The sequence below is a fragment of the Somniosus microcephalus genome, chromosome 23 (genome assembly GCF_052327205.1).
Source record: "Somniosus microcephalus isolate GS21.2 chromosome 23, FLI_Smic_1.0, whole genome shotgun sequence".
Classification (NCBI taxonomy): domain Eukaryota; kingdom Metazoa; phylum Chordata; class Chondrichthyes; order Squaliformes; family Somniosidae; genus Somniosus; species Somniosus microcephalus.
The window spans coordinates 13,355,253-13,372,732 of record NC_141009.1 but is presented as its reverse complement, the minus strand read 5'-3'; the positions used below and the strand labels follow the sequence as shown (position 1 = coordinate 13,372,732).

The window sequence follows — 17,480 nt, the reverse complement described above, 5'->3', positions numbered from 1 at the left end:
GATCGGGACCTGTTTCTGGCTGGGGCGGAGATCTCCTCTTCCAGAAGGTAGGTACTGCAAGGAATTATCAGGGCCAGAGTGATCTCCTGGACTAGTTTAGACTACATAAGGGGGTTGGAGAGGAATTTCCCAGATTTTTTCCCCCCAAAATAGGTCTGGGTTGTCATCTATTTTTTCGCCTCTCCCAGGAGATCCCGTGGTTTTTGGGTGGGGCGGAGTGTGTGCATATTGTGATACACAAGCCATCAGCGTTATGTGGGACAGGCTGTATGGACCAGAGGGTCTTTACCTGTCTGTCATGTCTCTACCTGTGAATCCTTGGTTCTGGAGCGGGGGAGGAGGGTGCGTTGGCGCGGCCTCCAGTAAAGTGTCGAGGTTGTCCGTGCCCGGGGGCACCTCGCTGGCGTTCCACTCTCCGGAGCAGTACAGGTGCACGGATTTCCCCAGCAGTTTGTGGATCTCCTTCAGGGCTGTTCAAAAAAAAAAGGGAAGCCACAGAGACACTTGTTATTAGGTATTTCATCTCTTTACACCTGTTCTCCTGCCGATCCCCGACGTCCCCGCAATCCCCACTCCCAGCTGCGGAAAGGCGTGGGAGCGAGTGTTGGCCTGATGCTTCCCCCGTTGTCTGATGCCACTCTGCGCAGCAGATTACTACGCACACAGAGGGATGTCCATAGGCTATAGCAGCCTTCACAACCTCAGGGTGTTCCAAAGAGCTTTAGAAACATAGAAACATAGAAGATAGGAGCAGGAGTAGGCCATTCGGCCCCTCGAGCCTGCTCCGCCATTCAATGAGATCATGGCTGATCATCCAAACTCAGTACCCTGTCCCTGCTTTCTCCCCATATCCCTTGATCCTTAAGAAATATATCCAACTCCTTCTTGAATATATTTAATGAATTGGCCTCAACTGCCTTGTGTGGTAGAGAATTCCACAGGTTCACCACTCTCTGGGTGAAGAAATTCCTCCTCATCTCTGTCCTAAATGGCTTACCCCTTATCCTTAGACTGTGACCCCTGGTTCTGGACTCCCCCGCCATCGGGAACATCCTTCCTGCATCTAGTCTGTCTAGTCCTGTTAGAATTTTATAAGTTTCAATGAGATCCCCTCTCATTTTTCTAAACTCTAGCGAGTATAAGCCCAATCGACCCTCGTACATCATTCCTGCCATCCCAGGTATCAGTCTGGTGGTAAGCCAAGGAAGTAATTTTGAAGTGTAGTCACTGTTGTAGTGTAGGAAACAAGGCAGCCAGTTTGCGCACAGCAAGCTCCCACAAACAGCACTGTGATAACGACCACATTGTCTATTTTATTTTTAATGATGTTGGTTGAGGGAATAAATATTGGCCAGGACACCGGGGATAACTCCCCTGCTCCTCTTCGAAATAGCGCCATGTGATCGTTTACATCCACCTGAGAGCAGACGGGGCCTCGGTTTAACGTCTCATCCGAAAGACGGCACCTCCGACAGTGCTGCATTCCCTCAGTACTGACACTGAAGTGTCAGCCTAGGTTATGTGCTCAAGTCTCTGGAGAGGGACTTGAACCCACAAACGTCTGGCTTAGAGGTGAGAATGCTGCCCACTGACACATGTATCATGTACATGCTCTACAGCAGGAAGAGGAAAGCCGAAGGTTCGGACTGTGCCACAAACCACGATGGAATCGGGGGGCCGAGGAGCCGCCTGCGATTGTGGTTTATGGGACCGTCCGAGACATCCTGTACGCTCCATGAATGAGGCGTGCGTGGATCAAGAAACGTTCCTTTAACAAAACTCACCATAAATTGGAACAGCAACAAAGCAGATGCTGAACTCCTGGACCCTTCGACAACAACATTTGCATTTATATGAAGTTATCCACTTTGGTAGGAAAAACAAAAAAAGCAGAATATTTTTTGAATGGTGAGAGACTGGGAAATGTTTGCATTCAGAGGGACCTGGGTGTCCTTGTACATGAATCACAGAAAGTTAACATGCAGGTACAGCAAGCAATTAAGAAAGCAAACGGTATGTTAGTTTTTGTTACAAAGGGATTAGAGTATAAGAGAAAAAAGAAAGACTTGCATTTCTGTAGCGCCTTTCACAACCACTGGACGTCTCAAAGCACTTTACAGCCAATGAAGTACTTTTGAAGTGTGGTCACTGTTGTAATGTGGGAAACACAGCAGCCAATTTGCGCACAGCAAGCGCCCACAAACCGCAATATGATAATGACCAGATCATCTGTTTTAGTGATGTTGATTGAGGGATAAATATTGGCCAGGACACCGGGGATAACTCCCCTGCTCTTCTTCGAAATAGTGTCATGGGATCTTATACGTTCACCCGAGATAGCAGACGGGACCTCGGTTTAACGTCTCATCCGAAAGACGGCACCTCCGACAGTGCAGCACTCCCTCATCACTGCACTGGAGTGTCAGCCTAGCTTTACGTGCTCAAGTCCCTGGAGTGGGACTTGAACCCACAACCTTCTGACTCAAAGGCGAGGGTGCTGCCCACTGAGCCACAGCTGACAGCATAAGAGTATAAGAGTAAAGTCTTACTACAATTATACAGGGCATTGGTGAGACCACACCTGGAGTATTGTGTACAGTTCTGGTCTCCTTACCTAAGGGAAGACATACTTGCCATAGAGGGAGTGCAGCGAAGGTTCACCAGACTGGTTCCTGGGATGGGGGGATTGTCCTATGAGGAGAGATTGAGTAGACTACGCCGATATTCCCTAGAATTTAGAAGAATGAGAGGTGATCTCATTGAAACATACAAAATTCTTACAGGGCTTGACAGGGTTAATGTTGAGAAAATATTTCCCCTGGCTGGGGAGTTTAGAACACAGTCTCAGAATAAGGGGTCGGCCATTTAGGACTGAGATGAGGAGGAATTTCTTCACTCAGAGGGTTGTGAGTTTTTGGAATTCTCTACCCCAGAGAGCTGTGAATGCTCAGTCGTTGAGTATATTCAAGACAGAGATCAATAGATTAAGGGATTTAAGGGATATGAGGATAGTGCGGGAAGGTGTACTTGAGGTAGAAGATCAGCCATGATCTTATTGAATGGCGGAGCAGGCTCAAAGAGCCACATGGCCGACTCCTGCTCCTATTTATATTCTATATAGCACGTTTAACGTAGTAAAATGTCCCAAGCCGCTTCACAGGAGCGTAATCGGACAAAATATTTGGACCGAGCCAAAGAAGGAGGCATTAGGAGAGGTTAAAGAGGGCGCTTTATATGGAGCGCAGGCACGTTATTTGTTCTATTAGTTTCTCGGGTCTCTAGTCAATTTTAAGGCACCTTTATCTTCGCTAACCAATCCCGAGAGAGTGGTGTTCAGATGTAAACTCCTGATCTTGTTGTGCCATAGGCTGGCTGAGGGCCTGTGTTCCCGCTCCTGGAAGCGGTGATGACTAACTGTTGTTAAAATAAAGGAGCAAATTCCTCTGGGATGTTTTGAGTGGTTAGAGCACACTCCGGCGCTGTGAGGTGATGCAGCTATTGTTGGAACCTTTGACGAAAGCGGCTGACTGCAAGGGAGCTAGGAATTCCCCTTGTTTTCAATGGCCACCGGCTTTCGTGGTACATGGGGGAATCTGAGGGGTATGCACCCCCCTGTGACTGGACAGCAAAGAGCACCATGGAGACCGGACCCCACCAGCTAACTCCCCCAACGTCATGCGATGTAACTGAAGCCGCGTTGACACCAGGAGAGCGCAGCTGGCATCAAACGCACACTCCTCCTCCTCCTGTCGGCCAGAGAGATTTCTCTGGGTCTCACAGATGGCCATTAGGCCCCTCTTGAAAGGTGAAAGTGTGGAGCCAGATTCCCTCGCTTGTAATGAAAGGAATGGCCGGTTGTCAGCTTCCAATGGGAGCAGCGCCAGGGAGTGTGGCACAAGCTGGTCACGAGTCTACGTCTGAAAACCACTCTCTTGGGACTAGTTAGTGATGTAAGAAAACTACTAGGCACTTGGTCTGAGTATTAAACAAGGCTTTAATCAACTGTTTTACAACATGGAGATCTAGTTGTGTCCTTCACTAGTTCCTGTTAAAGAATGTCCTGCACAAGCTGGGCCCGTGCCTGAGTATTTATACTCTCCCTGGACAGCGCCACCAGCAGGCCGCCCAGTATTATTACATAAGTCATTTTCACATGAATGACAAGATTCATGTCAGTTAGCGAATATAAAAGTGCCGTAAGAACATAAAAAATAGGAGCAGGAGTAGGCCATTCGGCCCCTCGAGCCTGCTCTGCCATTCAATAAGATCATGGCTGATCTTCGACCTCAACTCCACTTTCTTGCCTGATCTCCCCATCCGTTGATTCTCTTAGGGGGAAAAATTGGGTTGCTTTGCACCTCCCATTAGCGCCCCGGGGGGGGGCAAAGCTCCAAGTGCCTGGGCGCGGCGCCGCTAACGCCTCCTGCAAAATTCAGCAGGAGGTTAGCAGCGGCGGTAACCGATAGTGCCCCACGGTGCTGTGCCTCCGGTGATGACGTCATCGGCGTGCGCAGCGCCCCGCTCACGCCCCGGCCGCAAACTTCGCTCGCGCCCTCTGACCTACCGCCAGACGCTCTGTCCGACAGGGTCAGGGTGCCATGTTTGCGGCCGCGGCGGCACCAATTAAAGGGCAAGTACCAGGTGGCCATTTTTTTGGGGCCGCCTGCCAGCACCTGCCCCCTTTTGCCTCCTCCTGCGGGGTGCCGGCCGCGATCAGTCAGCCTGGCGCTCCTCTCGAGTGCCGGGCTCTTTTGCCGGCACCCTGCTCTCCGGTGGTCCAGCAGGGCCCCAGTGCACGCTGCGCTAGGCCCCTCCCCTTTAATCAGGGGAGGGAGCCTGCGCGCGTGGTGCTGTTAAAAGTAGTGTCGTGATATTGAATGGGAATGCCCCAAGAGGGAGGGGTTGCGCTTCCAGTAGCGCCCCGCCTCATGATTGGGGCGCTACCATTCAATTTCCGGCGCTGGGGCGCCAACTTCTAGCGCCCGGCGAAGTTAGCGACCCAAAGGAGGTGCGACCTAATTTTTTCCCCCCTTAGTGTTCAAAAAATTAACTAGAGAAACGAATAGAACGAAAAGGAAATCTCACAGAAGTGTTCAAAATTTTGTGAGGTTTTGATAAAGTAAATCAGGAAGAAGTATTTCCACTGGCCAGTGGACATTTAAAGAGCATCTAAAAAAGAGCAAAGGGAGGGGCCGGGAGGTGAAAAAGCAAAATTGAAAAAAGGGTATAGGAAAAGGGCAGGGGGATAGGACTGAGACAAGAACTCAGTAAGAGTTGGCACAGTGTAATGGGCTAAATGGCTTCCTTGTCTGTTGTGAAATTCTTTGATTCTATCCTCTTAAAACCTTCCTTCCCAGGGACAACCTGCCGGTTGTTTCAAAATGAATTACCAGAGAAAGCGAGGCAGACATAGAGGGGCAAAAGTGCAATACGCACGGGAGAGGTTGAGGTAACCTGCAATTTGACTTTTGACTTTGTAATTTGTAACTCTTCAGGCAGATTACGCCTTGCGCAGATAGTTTGTAAAAAAAGAGAGCTTTTTAATTAGGATCTCTTGGTGGGGCCCACCCAATACCAAACTCTCAATTAAACTCTGGAATTTCAAAATGTGGCAAACATCCATAAGCAGGCAATGGCCCAACTGTTTCAGTATTGGGTCGTATCCAGGAGGGTTCAACACGACGAGTCTCTCCCTTTCGGAGCCGCCCCTGAGCCAGCTACCGTCAGTTGGCAGCGTCCACACCTCTGGGTCAGACACGGTGGGTTTGACTCCCCCACCCCAGGACACTCAGATAATGAAGCAGTCCATGCCCGCATGCAACAAGACCTGGACGACATTCATGCTTGGGCTGATAAGTGGCAGGTAACATTCGCACCACAGAAGTGCCAGGCAATGACTATCTCCAACAAGCGAGAGTCTAAATACCGCTTAACGTAAGAAACTACTAGGCACTTGGTCTAAGTGGTAAACAAAGCTTTAATCAACTGTTTTTCAACATGGAGATTCAGTTGTGTCCTTTACTAGTTCCTGTTAAAGAATGTCCTGAGCAAGCTGGGCCCATGCCCGAGTATTTATACTCTCCCTGGACAGCGCCACCAGCAGGCTGCCCAATATTATTTCACAAGTCATTTCCACATTCCCCTTCTGTACTCCCTGTTTACTCACGATTGCGTGGCCACGCACAACTTCAACTCCATCATCAAGTTTGCTGATGACACTACCGTTGTAGGCCTGATCAGATGGCGACGAGACAGGCTACAGGGAGGAGGTAAGAGCCCTAGGAGAATGGTGCAAGTACAACAACCTCTCCCTCAACATCAGCAAAACAAAGGAGATGATCGTGGATTACAGGAAGCGGCAGGGGTAGGGACACACCCCAATCTACATCGAAGGGGCTGAGGTGGAGAGGGTCAGCAGCTTCAAATTCCTGGGTGTATTCATTACGGAGGACTTAACGTGGTCCCATCACATCGACGTTGTAACCAAGAAGGCATGCCAACGCCTGTTCTTCCTCAGGAGACTGAAGAAATTTGGAATGGCCCCCCAGACTCTCACCAACTTCTATCGGTGCACCATCGAGAGTATCCTGTCCGGCTGCATCACTACCTGGTATGGCAACTGCACCGCCACAGACCGCAAGGCTCTACAGATGGTAGTGAAAGCTGCACAACACACTATAGGAATTAAACTACCTGCTGTGCAGGATATCTACCTCGAGAGGTGCCGGGGGAAGGCCCTGAGAATCATTAAAGACTTGAGTCACCCCAGCCACAACCTCTTTGCCCTGCTCCCGTCCGGTAAGAGATACCGAAGCATACGGTCTCGTACCAACAGGTTTCGAAACAGCTTCTACCCCCAGGCCATAAGACTCATGAACGATTAATTTATTATTATTTATTACTGTTGTTTTATTTATTATTACTGTCTATTAGTATTTCTATTAGTATTTTTATCATTGCTATGCCATATTTATTCCAATGTTGGGAGGACTCGTAAAAATCAACATTTCATTGTGCAGTACACACGTCTGCTGCATATATGACAAATAAAATTGAATTGAATTGGATTCAATTGAATGACAAGATTCATGTCACCTCCCCTTGACATTCAATGGCATTACCATCACCGAATCCCCCACCATCAACATCCTGGGGGGTCAACTTTGAGCAGAAACTTAACTGGACCAACCACATAAATACTGTGGCAACAAGAGCAGGTCGGAGGCTGGATATTCTGCGGCGAGTGTCTCACCTCCTGACTCCCCAAAGTCTTACCACCATCTACAAGGCACAAGTAAGGAGTGTGATGGAATATTCTCCACTTGCCTGGATGAGTGCAGCTCCAACAACACTCAAGAAGCTCGACACCATCCAGGACAAAGCAGCCCGCTTGATTGGCACCCCATCCACCACCTTAAACATTCACTCCCTCCACCACCAGCGTACCGTGCCTGCAGTGTGTACCATCTACAAGATGCACTGCAGCAACTCGCCAAGGCTTCTTCGGCAGCACCTCCCAAACCCGCGACCTCTTCCACCTAGAAGGACAAGGGCAGCAGGCGCATGGGAACACCACCACCCCCAAGTTCCTCTCCAAGTCACACACCATCCTGACTTGGAAATATATCGGCCGATCCTTCATCGTCGCTGGGTCAAAATCCTGGAACTCCCTCCCTAACAGCACTGTGGGAGCACCTTCACCACACGGACTGCAGCGGTTCAAGAAGGCAGCTCACCACCACCTTCTCAAGGGCAACTAGGGATGGGCAATAAATGCTGGCCTTGCCAGCGACGCCCACATCCCATAAACAAATAAAAAATAAATAAATGCTAGTCTTTCTTTTCTTCACCAGAGTTTCCTTTCAATTGAAGTCAATGGAAAGGTAGAAATCGGGCGGGAGATGTAACGGGCGACTGATCCGATATCGCCCCTTTCACACGATCGCCAGAAGTGGCATTTCCCCTCAGCGTGTAATCTGGGCCAAGGCCGCAGTGACCATAATGAACGTGGAATGTAAACACAATTTTCCAGATCCGAATGAATCTGCTATTCTGGATTTCCACGGTTTTCTGGGTTTACGTTCCGCAGAGAGTTAAAACGAGAGCTCACCGGCCAGGCGAAGGGAACAGGACGCACTGCACTGACACCTAGTGGCAGGAGGCCTGCAACCGTCTTGTGACGGGCAACTATTCCCATTGACATTCCCATTACAGACGTCTCCATACCGATTCAGATTATAAAAATTTACATCGGCACTTTCCATTAGGAATTTTGGCATCAAAGTATTAATGAAAAATTGTGACACTCGCGGACCACCCATGGTCTTGCTCCTGGCGAATCTGAGGATTTTCTGCTTTATAACGATAGGCCATGTTTATGCTAAATAGATGATAATATCAGAAGACGTCATATTCCATTTTTATTAAAGGGTACTTTACAATTTTTATTGGTGCTTCGGGAATCAAATTCCAGAGACTTGAGCACAAAAATCTAGGCCGACACTCCAGTGCTGAGAGAGTGCTGCACTGTTGGAGGTGCCGTCTCTCGGAGCCCTCCCAGGTGGACGTAAAAGATCCCATGGCCACTATTTCGAAGAAGAGCAGGGGAGTTCGCCACAGTGTCCTGGACAATATTTATCCTTCAACCAACATCACTAAAGAAAACAGATTATCTGGTCATTATCATGTTGCCGTTTGTGGGAGCTTGCTGTGCGCAAATTGGCTGCCGCGTTTCCTACATTACAACAGTGACTACATTTCAAAAGTACTTCATTGGCTGTGAAGCATTTTGGGACGTCTTGAGGTTGCGAAAGGCGCTATAGAAATGCAAGTTCTTTCTTTTATTTAAATTTTATGCCGTACCAGCATTGAATCGGAGTGTGCTAGTTGTAGGTGGGTATTTTTTTTTTTTTTAATTGTACATGGGATGTGGGCGTCGCTGGCAAGGCCAGCATTTATTGCCCATCCCTAATTGCCCTTGAGAAGGTGGTGGTGAGCTGCCTTCTTGAACCGCTGCAGTCCCTGTAGTGAAGGTACTCCCACAGTGCTGTTAGGGAGGGAGTTCCAGGATTTTGATTTTTGTAGCGGTTTGGCTTGCTAGGCCATTTCAGAGGGCAATTAAGCGTCAACCACATTGCTGTGGGTCTGGAATCACATATAGGCCAGACCGGGTAAGGGCGGCAGATTTCCTTCCCTAAAGGACATTAGTGAACCAGCTGGCTTTTTACAATAATCCGGTAGTTTCATGGTCACCATTACTGATTCCAGATTTATTTAATTAACTGAATTTAAATTCCCTCAGCTTCCATGGTGGGATTTGAACTCTCGTCTACCGGATCATTAAGTCCAGTACCAATATGCCAGCGTTCCCGAAGGGGTGAAGGAATGGGGTTTAGCTGCACGGGGGGGATGGTTTTGGGCTTTGGCAGATCTGGGTTGGGAGCCCTGGAGATTTTGCAGCACTGTGTTGAGACAGCTGGAGTTTGGCATGGGGGGAGGGGGAATCCTGCCCGTCTGTCTGTCTCCCTCAGTTTAATTATACCTTGCGAAGTATTTATAATTCAGTCTTCAACAGAAGATGCAGCAGGTGTGCAATCTGTACGCTGTCATTTTCTCACTCTCATTCACTCAAGCAGATGCAGCCTTTCTGTTTATAAAGGATCAATGTGATAGTGAAATTTATCATCTTTTGATTTTTTTAAAAAAAACTTACTTTTCACCATTTCAATTTCAATTACTGACAAAAAATGGCATTTTTACTGATTCAACTGGTTCATCGAACAAAGTGGGACATGTTGACATATTGATATCGGCCTTTCCCATCAAAAAGTTTTTTTACATAAAGAAAATATAGCGACTTTCACCACCTCAGCACGTCCCAAAGCACTTTACAGCCAATGAAATACTTTTGAACTTAGTCACTGTTGTAATGTAGAAAACACGGCAGCAAATTTGCGCACAGCAAGCTCCCACAAACAGCATCATGATAATGACCAGATAAATCTGCTTTTTTATTAGTGATGTTGATTGAGGGATAAATATTGGCCAGGACACCGGGGAGAACACACCTGCTTTTGTTCGAAATAGTGGCTGTGGGATCTTTTACGTTCACCTGAGAGAGCAGACGGGGCCTCGGTTTAACATCTCATCCGAAAGACGGCACCTCTGACAGTGCAGCACTCCCTCAGCACTGCACTGGGAGCATCAGCCTACATTTTTGCGCTCAAGTCTCTGAAGTAGGACTTGAACCCACAACCTTCTGACTCAGAGGCGAGCGTGCTGCCCCACTGAGCCACTGGCTGACACTAAACATTTTCCACCGTGGCGTGTCGACATCGAGCTTTTTCATTTTTAAGGCATGATAATAGGAAGCAAAGTTAACGTGTGAAGGACACACCCTATACGGTAATTCAATACGAGGGCTGCAAGGTCCTGTGGAAAGATCCCACATAAACATTCCTGTGGAGATTCTAATTACAATTAGTGATCATATCCCTGTTTTGCAGTTTGGCGCCCGCAGGTTACCGGGTATGTTCGAATGAGGTCCGAAACTGAAAATGGTTCAACGCAGGCTTCGGGTGGGCCGGGAGGTCACTTTGTCCACTTTATGCCCATTTTGGGTGCAAGTTGAAAATCCCCCTGTTATAAATCTCATCATTCATCAAGAAACTACTCATGAAATAACACTGGACGGCCAGCTGGTGGCGCCATCCAAGGAGTATAAATACTCGGGCGTCGGCCCCAGCTTTTCAGGGACATTTTGTAAGACAAGGAACTAGTGAAGTACAACTAGACCTCCATGTTCTGAAACAAGTTGATTAAAGCCTTGCTTTATGCTCAAACCAAGTGCGTAGTGAGTTTTATTACGTCACCCCCCTCGAGTTACTGCGACCTCATCTAATTGTAAACATCAAAATAAAATCACAGAAGTGTCCTTTGTGCTGTCCCCACCCTGGCTCATTCCCAGCTCAGGCAGGCCTTCAACCCTTGCTCCACACCTTCCCTCTCAGCTTCATTTTGTTTTTAACTTATTTACTCAAACATACTACTGCCTCTGCTGTCACAAGTTCTACCCCCGTCTGATGGCATGTCACTGCTCCAGCTACACAAGTGTTAGCTCAGTCTGAAAGTAAATTCTCCCCGCCTCACCTAACCACGCCCCCTTTCCCCAACTTCGCCCCCTCTTAGCATTCCCCCGTGTCTCAGAGGCCCCCGCCCCCTCTTTATGCCCTTCAAGCCTCCTCTCCAAGCTCTGCTCCCATCCCATCTCTCCTCCCGGCTCCACTCCCATCCCATCCCCCCTCTCCTCCGGGCTCTGCTCCCATCCCATCCCCCCTCTCCTCCCGGCACTGCTCCCATCACATCCCCCCTCTCCTCCTGGCTCCTCTCCTGCTCCCATCCCCCTCTCCTCCCGGCTCCACTCCCATCCCATCCCCCCTCTCCGCTCCCATCCCATCTCTCCTCCCAGCTCCACTCGCATCCCATCCCCCCTCTACTCCTGGCTCCGCTCCCATCCCATCCCCCCTCTCCTCCCGGCTCTGTTCCTATCCCATCCCCCCTCTCCTCCCGGCTCCTCTCCTGCTCCCATCCCCCCTCTCCTCCCGGCTACGCTCCTGCTCCCATCCCCCCTCTCCTCCCAGCTCCGCTCCTGCTCCCATCCCCCCTCTCCTCCCGGCTCCGCTCCTGCTCCCATCCCCCCTCTCTTCCCGGTTCCTCTCCTGCTCCATTCCCCACTCTCCATCCGGCTCCACTTCTGCTCCCATTCCCAATCTCCTCCCAGCTCTTCAATCCAGTTACAGTTAAAAATATGTTCCCCACTCCCCCTCGGCTCCCAGCCCGTCTGCCTATCCCTTTACACCCAGTCACGCTACTTAGCTTCACTCATAGAATCATGCGCCCGGCATTCGATAGTGTAACGCCCCTTGTCCTCACAAAACAGCATGTCACCTGAATTAATGTGAGTAATACCACGGAAAATCTGCTAGAGAGAGAGATATTTATCACTTTGAAACCAACGGAAGTGGATCAGATAAAACTCTCGTCTCTCTGCTGGCTGCAAGGAGCCTACTTGAAGTGACTTTGCAACAATCCAAGCCCAATTCCTACAGGGTTTGTTTCAGCATGACGGAACTACCCAGAATCAATTGGAACGAAATAGTCAATCTCGCACAGAGAGGCTGAAGGTCGGCTGGTGTGGGAAATGGACAATGTCACATTCAGACTGTAGATAAATGTGTGGGTACATTATATGTGTATTTTCTTTATATATATCTGTATGCATATTCTGAATATATATATCTATGTGTGCATATTATATATATATATATGTATTATTTTGTATGTGTCTGTCTGTAAACATATATATATCGTCCTTCAGACAAGACGTTAAACTGAGGCCCCGTCTGCTCTCTCAGGTGGACGTAAAAGATCCCACGGCACTCTTTCGAAGAAGAGCAGGGGAGTTATCCCCGGTGTCCTGGACAATATTTATCCCTCGATCAACATCACTAAAACAGATTACCTGGTCATTATCACATTGCTGTTTGTGGGAGCTTGCTGTGCGAAAATTGGCTGCCGCGTTTCCCACATTACAACAACAGTGACTACACTTCAAAAGTATGTCATTGGCTGTAAAGCGCTTTGGGACGTCCGTCGGTCATGAAAGGCGCTATAGAAATGCAAGTCTTTCTTTGTCTTTGTTTCTCACTGTCCAACCTCACACATGAAGAATAGGTACTTGGGTGAGCTACTCGAGAGTGACCAACGCTAGTGACGTAAGAAAACTACGAAGCACTTGGTTTGAGTATAAAACAAGGCTTTAGTCAACTGTTTCACAACCATGAGTTCTAGTTACATCACTAGTTCCTGGTTACAAAAACGTCCTGAGCAAGCTGGGCCCACGCCAGAGTATTTATACTTTCCTTGGACGGCGCCACCAGCTGGCCACCCAGTGTTATCTCATGAGTCATTTCTACATGAATGGTAAGATTCATGACAGCTAGTATGAAAAAATGGGCAAGGAGTCAGCACCCTCTGGAAAGGGCGGTAGAAAACTGGAGGGCAAAAAAAAAAGTACACTTCAGTGGAAATCACCCTTACTGCCCTTGTGTATCCACTCTTCAGCTCAGCTTCCAAACCGGCAGGAACTGCGCTCCCAGATCTCAAACTCTGCTACCCTTCAGTACGCAGTCTCTTGGCCTCCTCCTTCTCTCACAACCTCGTTTAGTGTCTTCACACCCTTAGCCTGGTCTCCTAGGTAAGCCACAGCTCAAACTACAGCCTGCCCAAAAAAAACTCTGAAGCTTCACATACTCGCTGCATCCAACAGTAGTGCTCAAGTAATAAAAACAGAGAATGCTGGAAATACTCAGCAGGTCAGGCAGTATCTGTGGAGAGAGAGACAGAGTTAACGTTTTTGGTCGATGACTCTGTTTCTCTCTGTCCACGGATGCTGCCTGACTCTGCTGAGTATTTCCAGCATTTTCTGTTTTTATTTCAGATTTCCAGCATCCGCAGTATTTTGCTTTTGTAAGTAGTGCTTGACATGAATCAGTCATTCATGAAAGAAAGACTTATGAAATAATACTGAGCGGCCTGTGGGTGGCGCTGTCCAGGGAGAGTATAAATACTCGGGCACGGGCCCACAGGAACTAGTGGAGGACACAACCAGACCTCCATGTTGTAAAACAGTTGTTTAAAGCTTTGTTGATTTTGTGCACTAATGCTTCAATACAACCATGATTCTCTTTTGTCATCACAAGTTCATGGTCTTGTAAATTAAGGCTTATATATTAAATAAAGACTTGCATTTCTACAGCACCCTTCACGACCACCGGACATCCCAACGCGCTTTACAGCCAATGAAGTACTTTTTGAAGTGTAATCACTGTTGAAATGTAGGAAACGCAGCAGCCAATTTGCGCACAGCAAGCTCCCACAAACAGCAATGTGATAATGACCAGATAATCTGTTTTTTTTAAGTGGTGTTGATTGAGGGATAAATATTGGCCAGGACACTGTGGAGAACTCCCCTGCTCTTCAAGGTAATTTTACCTTGAAGAGATCTTGACGACTTGCCTCCACAAACTCCCTTGGTAAGCTGCTCCCAAAGATGTCCCAAAAAAAAAATCACAGGCAACTAATTACTTTTGAAGTGTCGTCACTATAGTTTTATAGGCAAAAGCTGCAGCCAGTGTATGCACAGCAAGATCCCACAAATAGCGAATGAGACAAGTGACCAGTTCATCTACTTTGGTGGGGTTGCTTGAGGGAGTAACTGCTGGCCTCTTCCAGTAGTGCCGTGGGCTCTGAAGTACCAGCCTTGATTACGTGGTCAAGTCCCGGGATGAGGCTTGATCCCACGGCCTTCTGACTTAGGCAAGACTGCTACCACTGAGCCAAGCTGACACAAAAACAGTTACCCTCTCGGTAAAGTAATGGATCTAACTTTTGGACTAAGGCTCCTCATTCTGCTGTCTTGTGCCCCGATGATCACTTACATCTCGGAGCTTCACTATTTTGAATACCTCAATCATATCCGCCCCCTCAGTCTTCACTTTTCCAACAAGAAGATCCGTAAGTCTATCCCCGTCTGTTTTATCGCCCCACCCCCCATTATCGTTTTAGTAGTTCGTTTCTGTAACTTTTCCGCTCAGCTAGACCTTTCAGTAGCCTGGGTTCCAAAAAGTGCACACAATAGTCCAGGTAGGTCCTGACCATTCTGAGGCAGGGGGTTGGGAGGGTGGAGAGGGCGATTGGTAGCAGCCAACCAAAATGGGAGAGAAATCAAAGGAAAAAGAGGCAAACCAGTCCCCCCGCCCCCCCCCCCCGCAAAAAAAACTAGCAGAGAAATACAAAAAATGAAAAATAAATTGCTGAGAGTAAGTCATAAATATTTCAAGTGACGAGACACCGCGGAGGCTGTTTGCAAACAGGAAGGAAATGTCAAGTCAAACAGTACTGTCAAGGAGTCACTCGCCTCAGCCTGCCCACACACCACACATAGGAACACAGCATCAGAACTGGGTGCAGATATCTGATTAAAAAAAAACGAGAGAGAAGACTAGCTGAGAGAAATAGCAAAGAATGTGGACCTCCTTTTAATACATTAGTCAGACAGGTGTTAACCCACCAAACCACAAGCGATCATTTGAAACGATCAGTCACATGCTAGATCTGAAGTGTGATGTCGCTGCAAAAATGCCACATTCCCTCCAATTAAAAGCACAGGGGCCGGTGTCGCTGTGGGTTAGCGCACTGCTGGTTCACAGAGAAGAGATCTTTGGCCAACATTGATGTTCACCAAAAGAATACAACAATTTCCCTTTTTAAATTCAACGGGTTCCCTATTCACCCCTCCTCCTCTCCTTAATTCGCGCTGAGGTAGAACTCCACAGGCACCAACAGCCCTCCAGGTATTGTGGCCCAGAAATTGGTCTTGGGCGATGGGGCCAAAACGGGCGGTCTCGGATCGGCCGCCCCCTATACCCAGCGCCCGATATTCAGTTCCATTGACTGCGACGGGACCCAATATCGGGCACTGCGTATTACGGGCGGATACCACCCGTTCTGATCCACCGCCCGAGATGAGTATCTAGGCCTCTCTATTTTAACTAGCTCAGTTAAATGGAGCAGTCACAGATCCTCTGGGTCGGAAGGTCGTGTGTTCAAGTCCCACCGCAGAGACTTCGGCACATAATCTAAATATAATCAACCGTCAGCACAGTGCTGGGTGCAGTACAAAAAAAGGCAAATAAGACATTGCGCTGGGTTACACTAGTAGTGCAATGGAGTACAAATCGGGAGAGATTGCGTTGCTGCCGTGTAAAATATTAGTCAGACTCTATCCAGAGCACGGTGTACAGTTCTGGTCACAATGTTAGGAAGAAAGAAAGACTTGCATTTCTATAGCACCTTTCTCGACCACCGGACGTCCCAAAGCGCTTTACTGCCAATGAAGTACTTTTTGAAGTGTAGTCACTGTTGTCATGTGGGAAACGCGGCAGCCAATTTGCGCACAGCAAAGGATATTATTCCTGTGGGTGAGCAACCGAAATGATACCAAGTATCAGGAACAATAGTTAAGTTAAGGAAGTTGGGCATTTTTTTTTGGAAAGGAGGCTCTGAGGTGATCTAATTGAAGTTTTAAGATTATGAAGAGAATTGACAAGACTGATCCTGGAATGTGGTTAACTGTGGTGATCTGTTCAATTCCCAGGGCAGGTTAGAAGGGAAGTAGAGCAGATTTTTTTTTTCAGCCAAAGGGCAAAAAGTCATGAAAAAAATTAAAGGGGGTCAATCAGTTATGTTTCCAGAGAGAGAAGAGGTTGGTGGATATGGTGAAAAGGTGGGTAGGTGATGCCCATCTATCAAAAAAGAGTAGGACTTATTGGGCAGCACAGCTTTTCCTGTTCCTAAGTGTGGGAATTGCAACTCCCTTTAAATAGGGTTGCTCCGCTGTTTAGGGATGACAGGAAGTCCAAGGATCTAAAAGTAATGGCTTTACTTAGAAGCATTTTGAAAAGATTACAGAGGACAAAAAAGCCACAACAGTTTTGAAGTGCTGCCAACATGCCACCACATCTCTCAAATGCTCCACGCCCTTTTCAAATTGAACGGCGGGATGTTGACGGTGACAGAAATATTGCTTCAGCTCTTCACCCTGCATTGGGTGGTAGCACTTTCATCTTTCAATGCAATACTGAAGAACGCAGAAAAATGGGCAAATGGCTCAACAAGTCCACCATGGATCAACTCCACCCACCTGCCTTCTTACTATATCCTTCGAGCACTTTTGCTCTCTGAAAATATATCTAAGTTGCCTCTTAAACCTGATTGCGCAGTCTACTTCAATGGCCTCCTGTGCTTAACTTACTTTACAACTCAAAAACCCTTTGGGTGAAAGGTTTCCCCGACTTCCTCCTAACTTCCTAATTTTTAAACTTGTGTCTCCTGGTATCAATGCAAAAGCAAGGAAGTGATGTTGAATTAAGATATTGGTCAGGTCACAGTTGGAATGCTGCGTGCAGTTCTGGGCACTCTCCATTATAGGCACTCTCCAATTTGTTAGAGCCAAGGAAAGGGTGTAGCAAAGCTTCACTCGAATGAAACCAGAATTATAGTTCTGAAGAATCGTACAATGAGACAGCATAGAAGGAGGCCATTCGGCCCATCGTGCCTGTGCCGGCTCTTTGGTAGAGCTATCCAATTAATCCCACTCCCCTGGTCTTTCCCCATAGTCCTGTAAAATTTTTCCCTTCAAGTATTTATCTAATTCTCTTTTGAATGTTACTATTGAATCTGCTTCCACCACACTTTCTGGCAGTGCATTCCAGATCACAGTAACTCACTGTGTAAAAAAATGTCTGTCACTTCTGGTTCTTTGCCAATCACCTTAAATCTGTGTCCTCTGGTTACCAACCCTTCTGCCATTGGAAACAGTTTTTCCTTATTTACTCTGTCAAAACCCTTCATGAGTTTGA

General features: G+C 47.7%; 1 protein-coding gene across 3 annotated transcripts in view; it reads right to left on the bottom strand.

Moving 5' to 3' along the window:
* The window catches only part of slc27a4 (solute carrier family 27 member 4), a 63,624-nt gene that overhangs the window by 23,252 nt on the left and 22,892 nt on the right, over positions 1 to 17,480 (bottom strand). For all 3 annotated transcript variants that reach the window (XM_085965417.1, XM_085965418.1, XM_085965420.1), the window contains exon 4: positions 309 to 470. In XM_085965417.1, the coding sequence (XP_085821543.1) occupies positions 309 to 470 (162 nt within the window). The remainder of the gene's footprint in view (positions 1 to 308; positions 471 to 17,480) is intronic.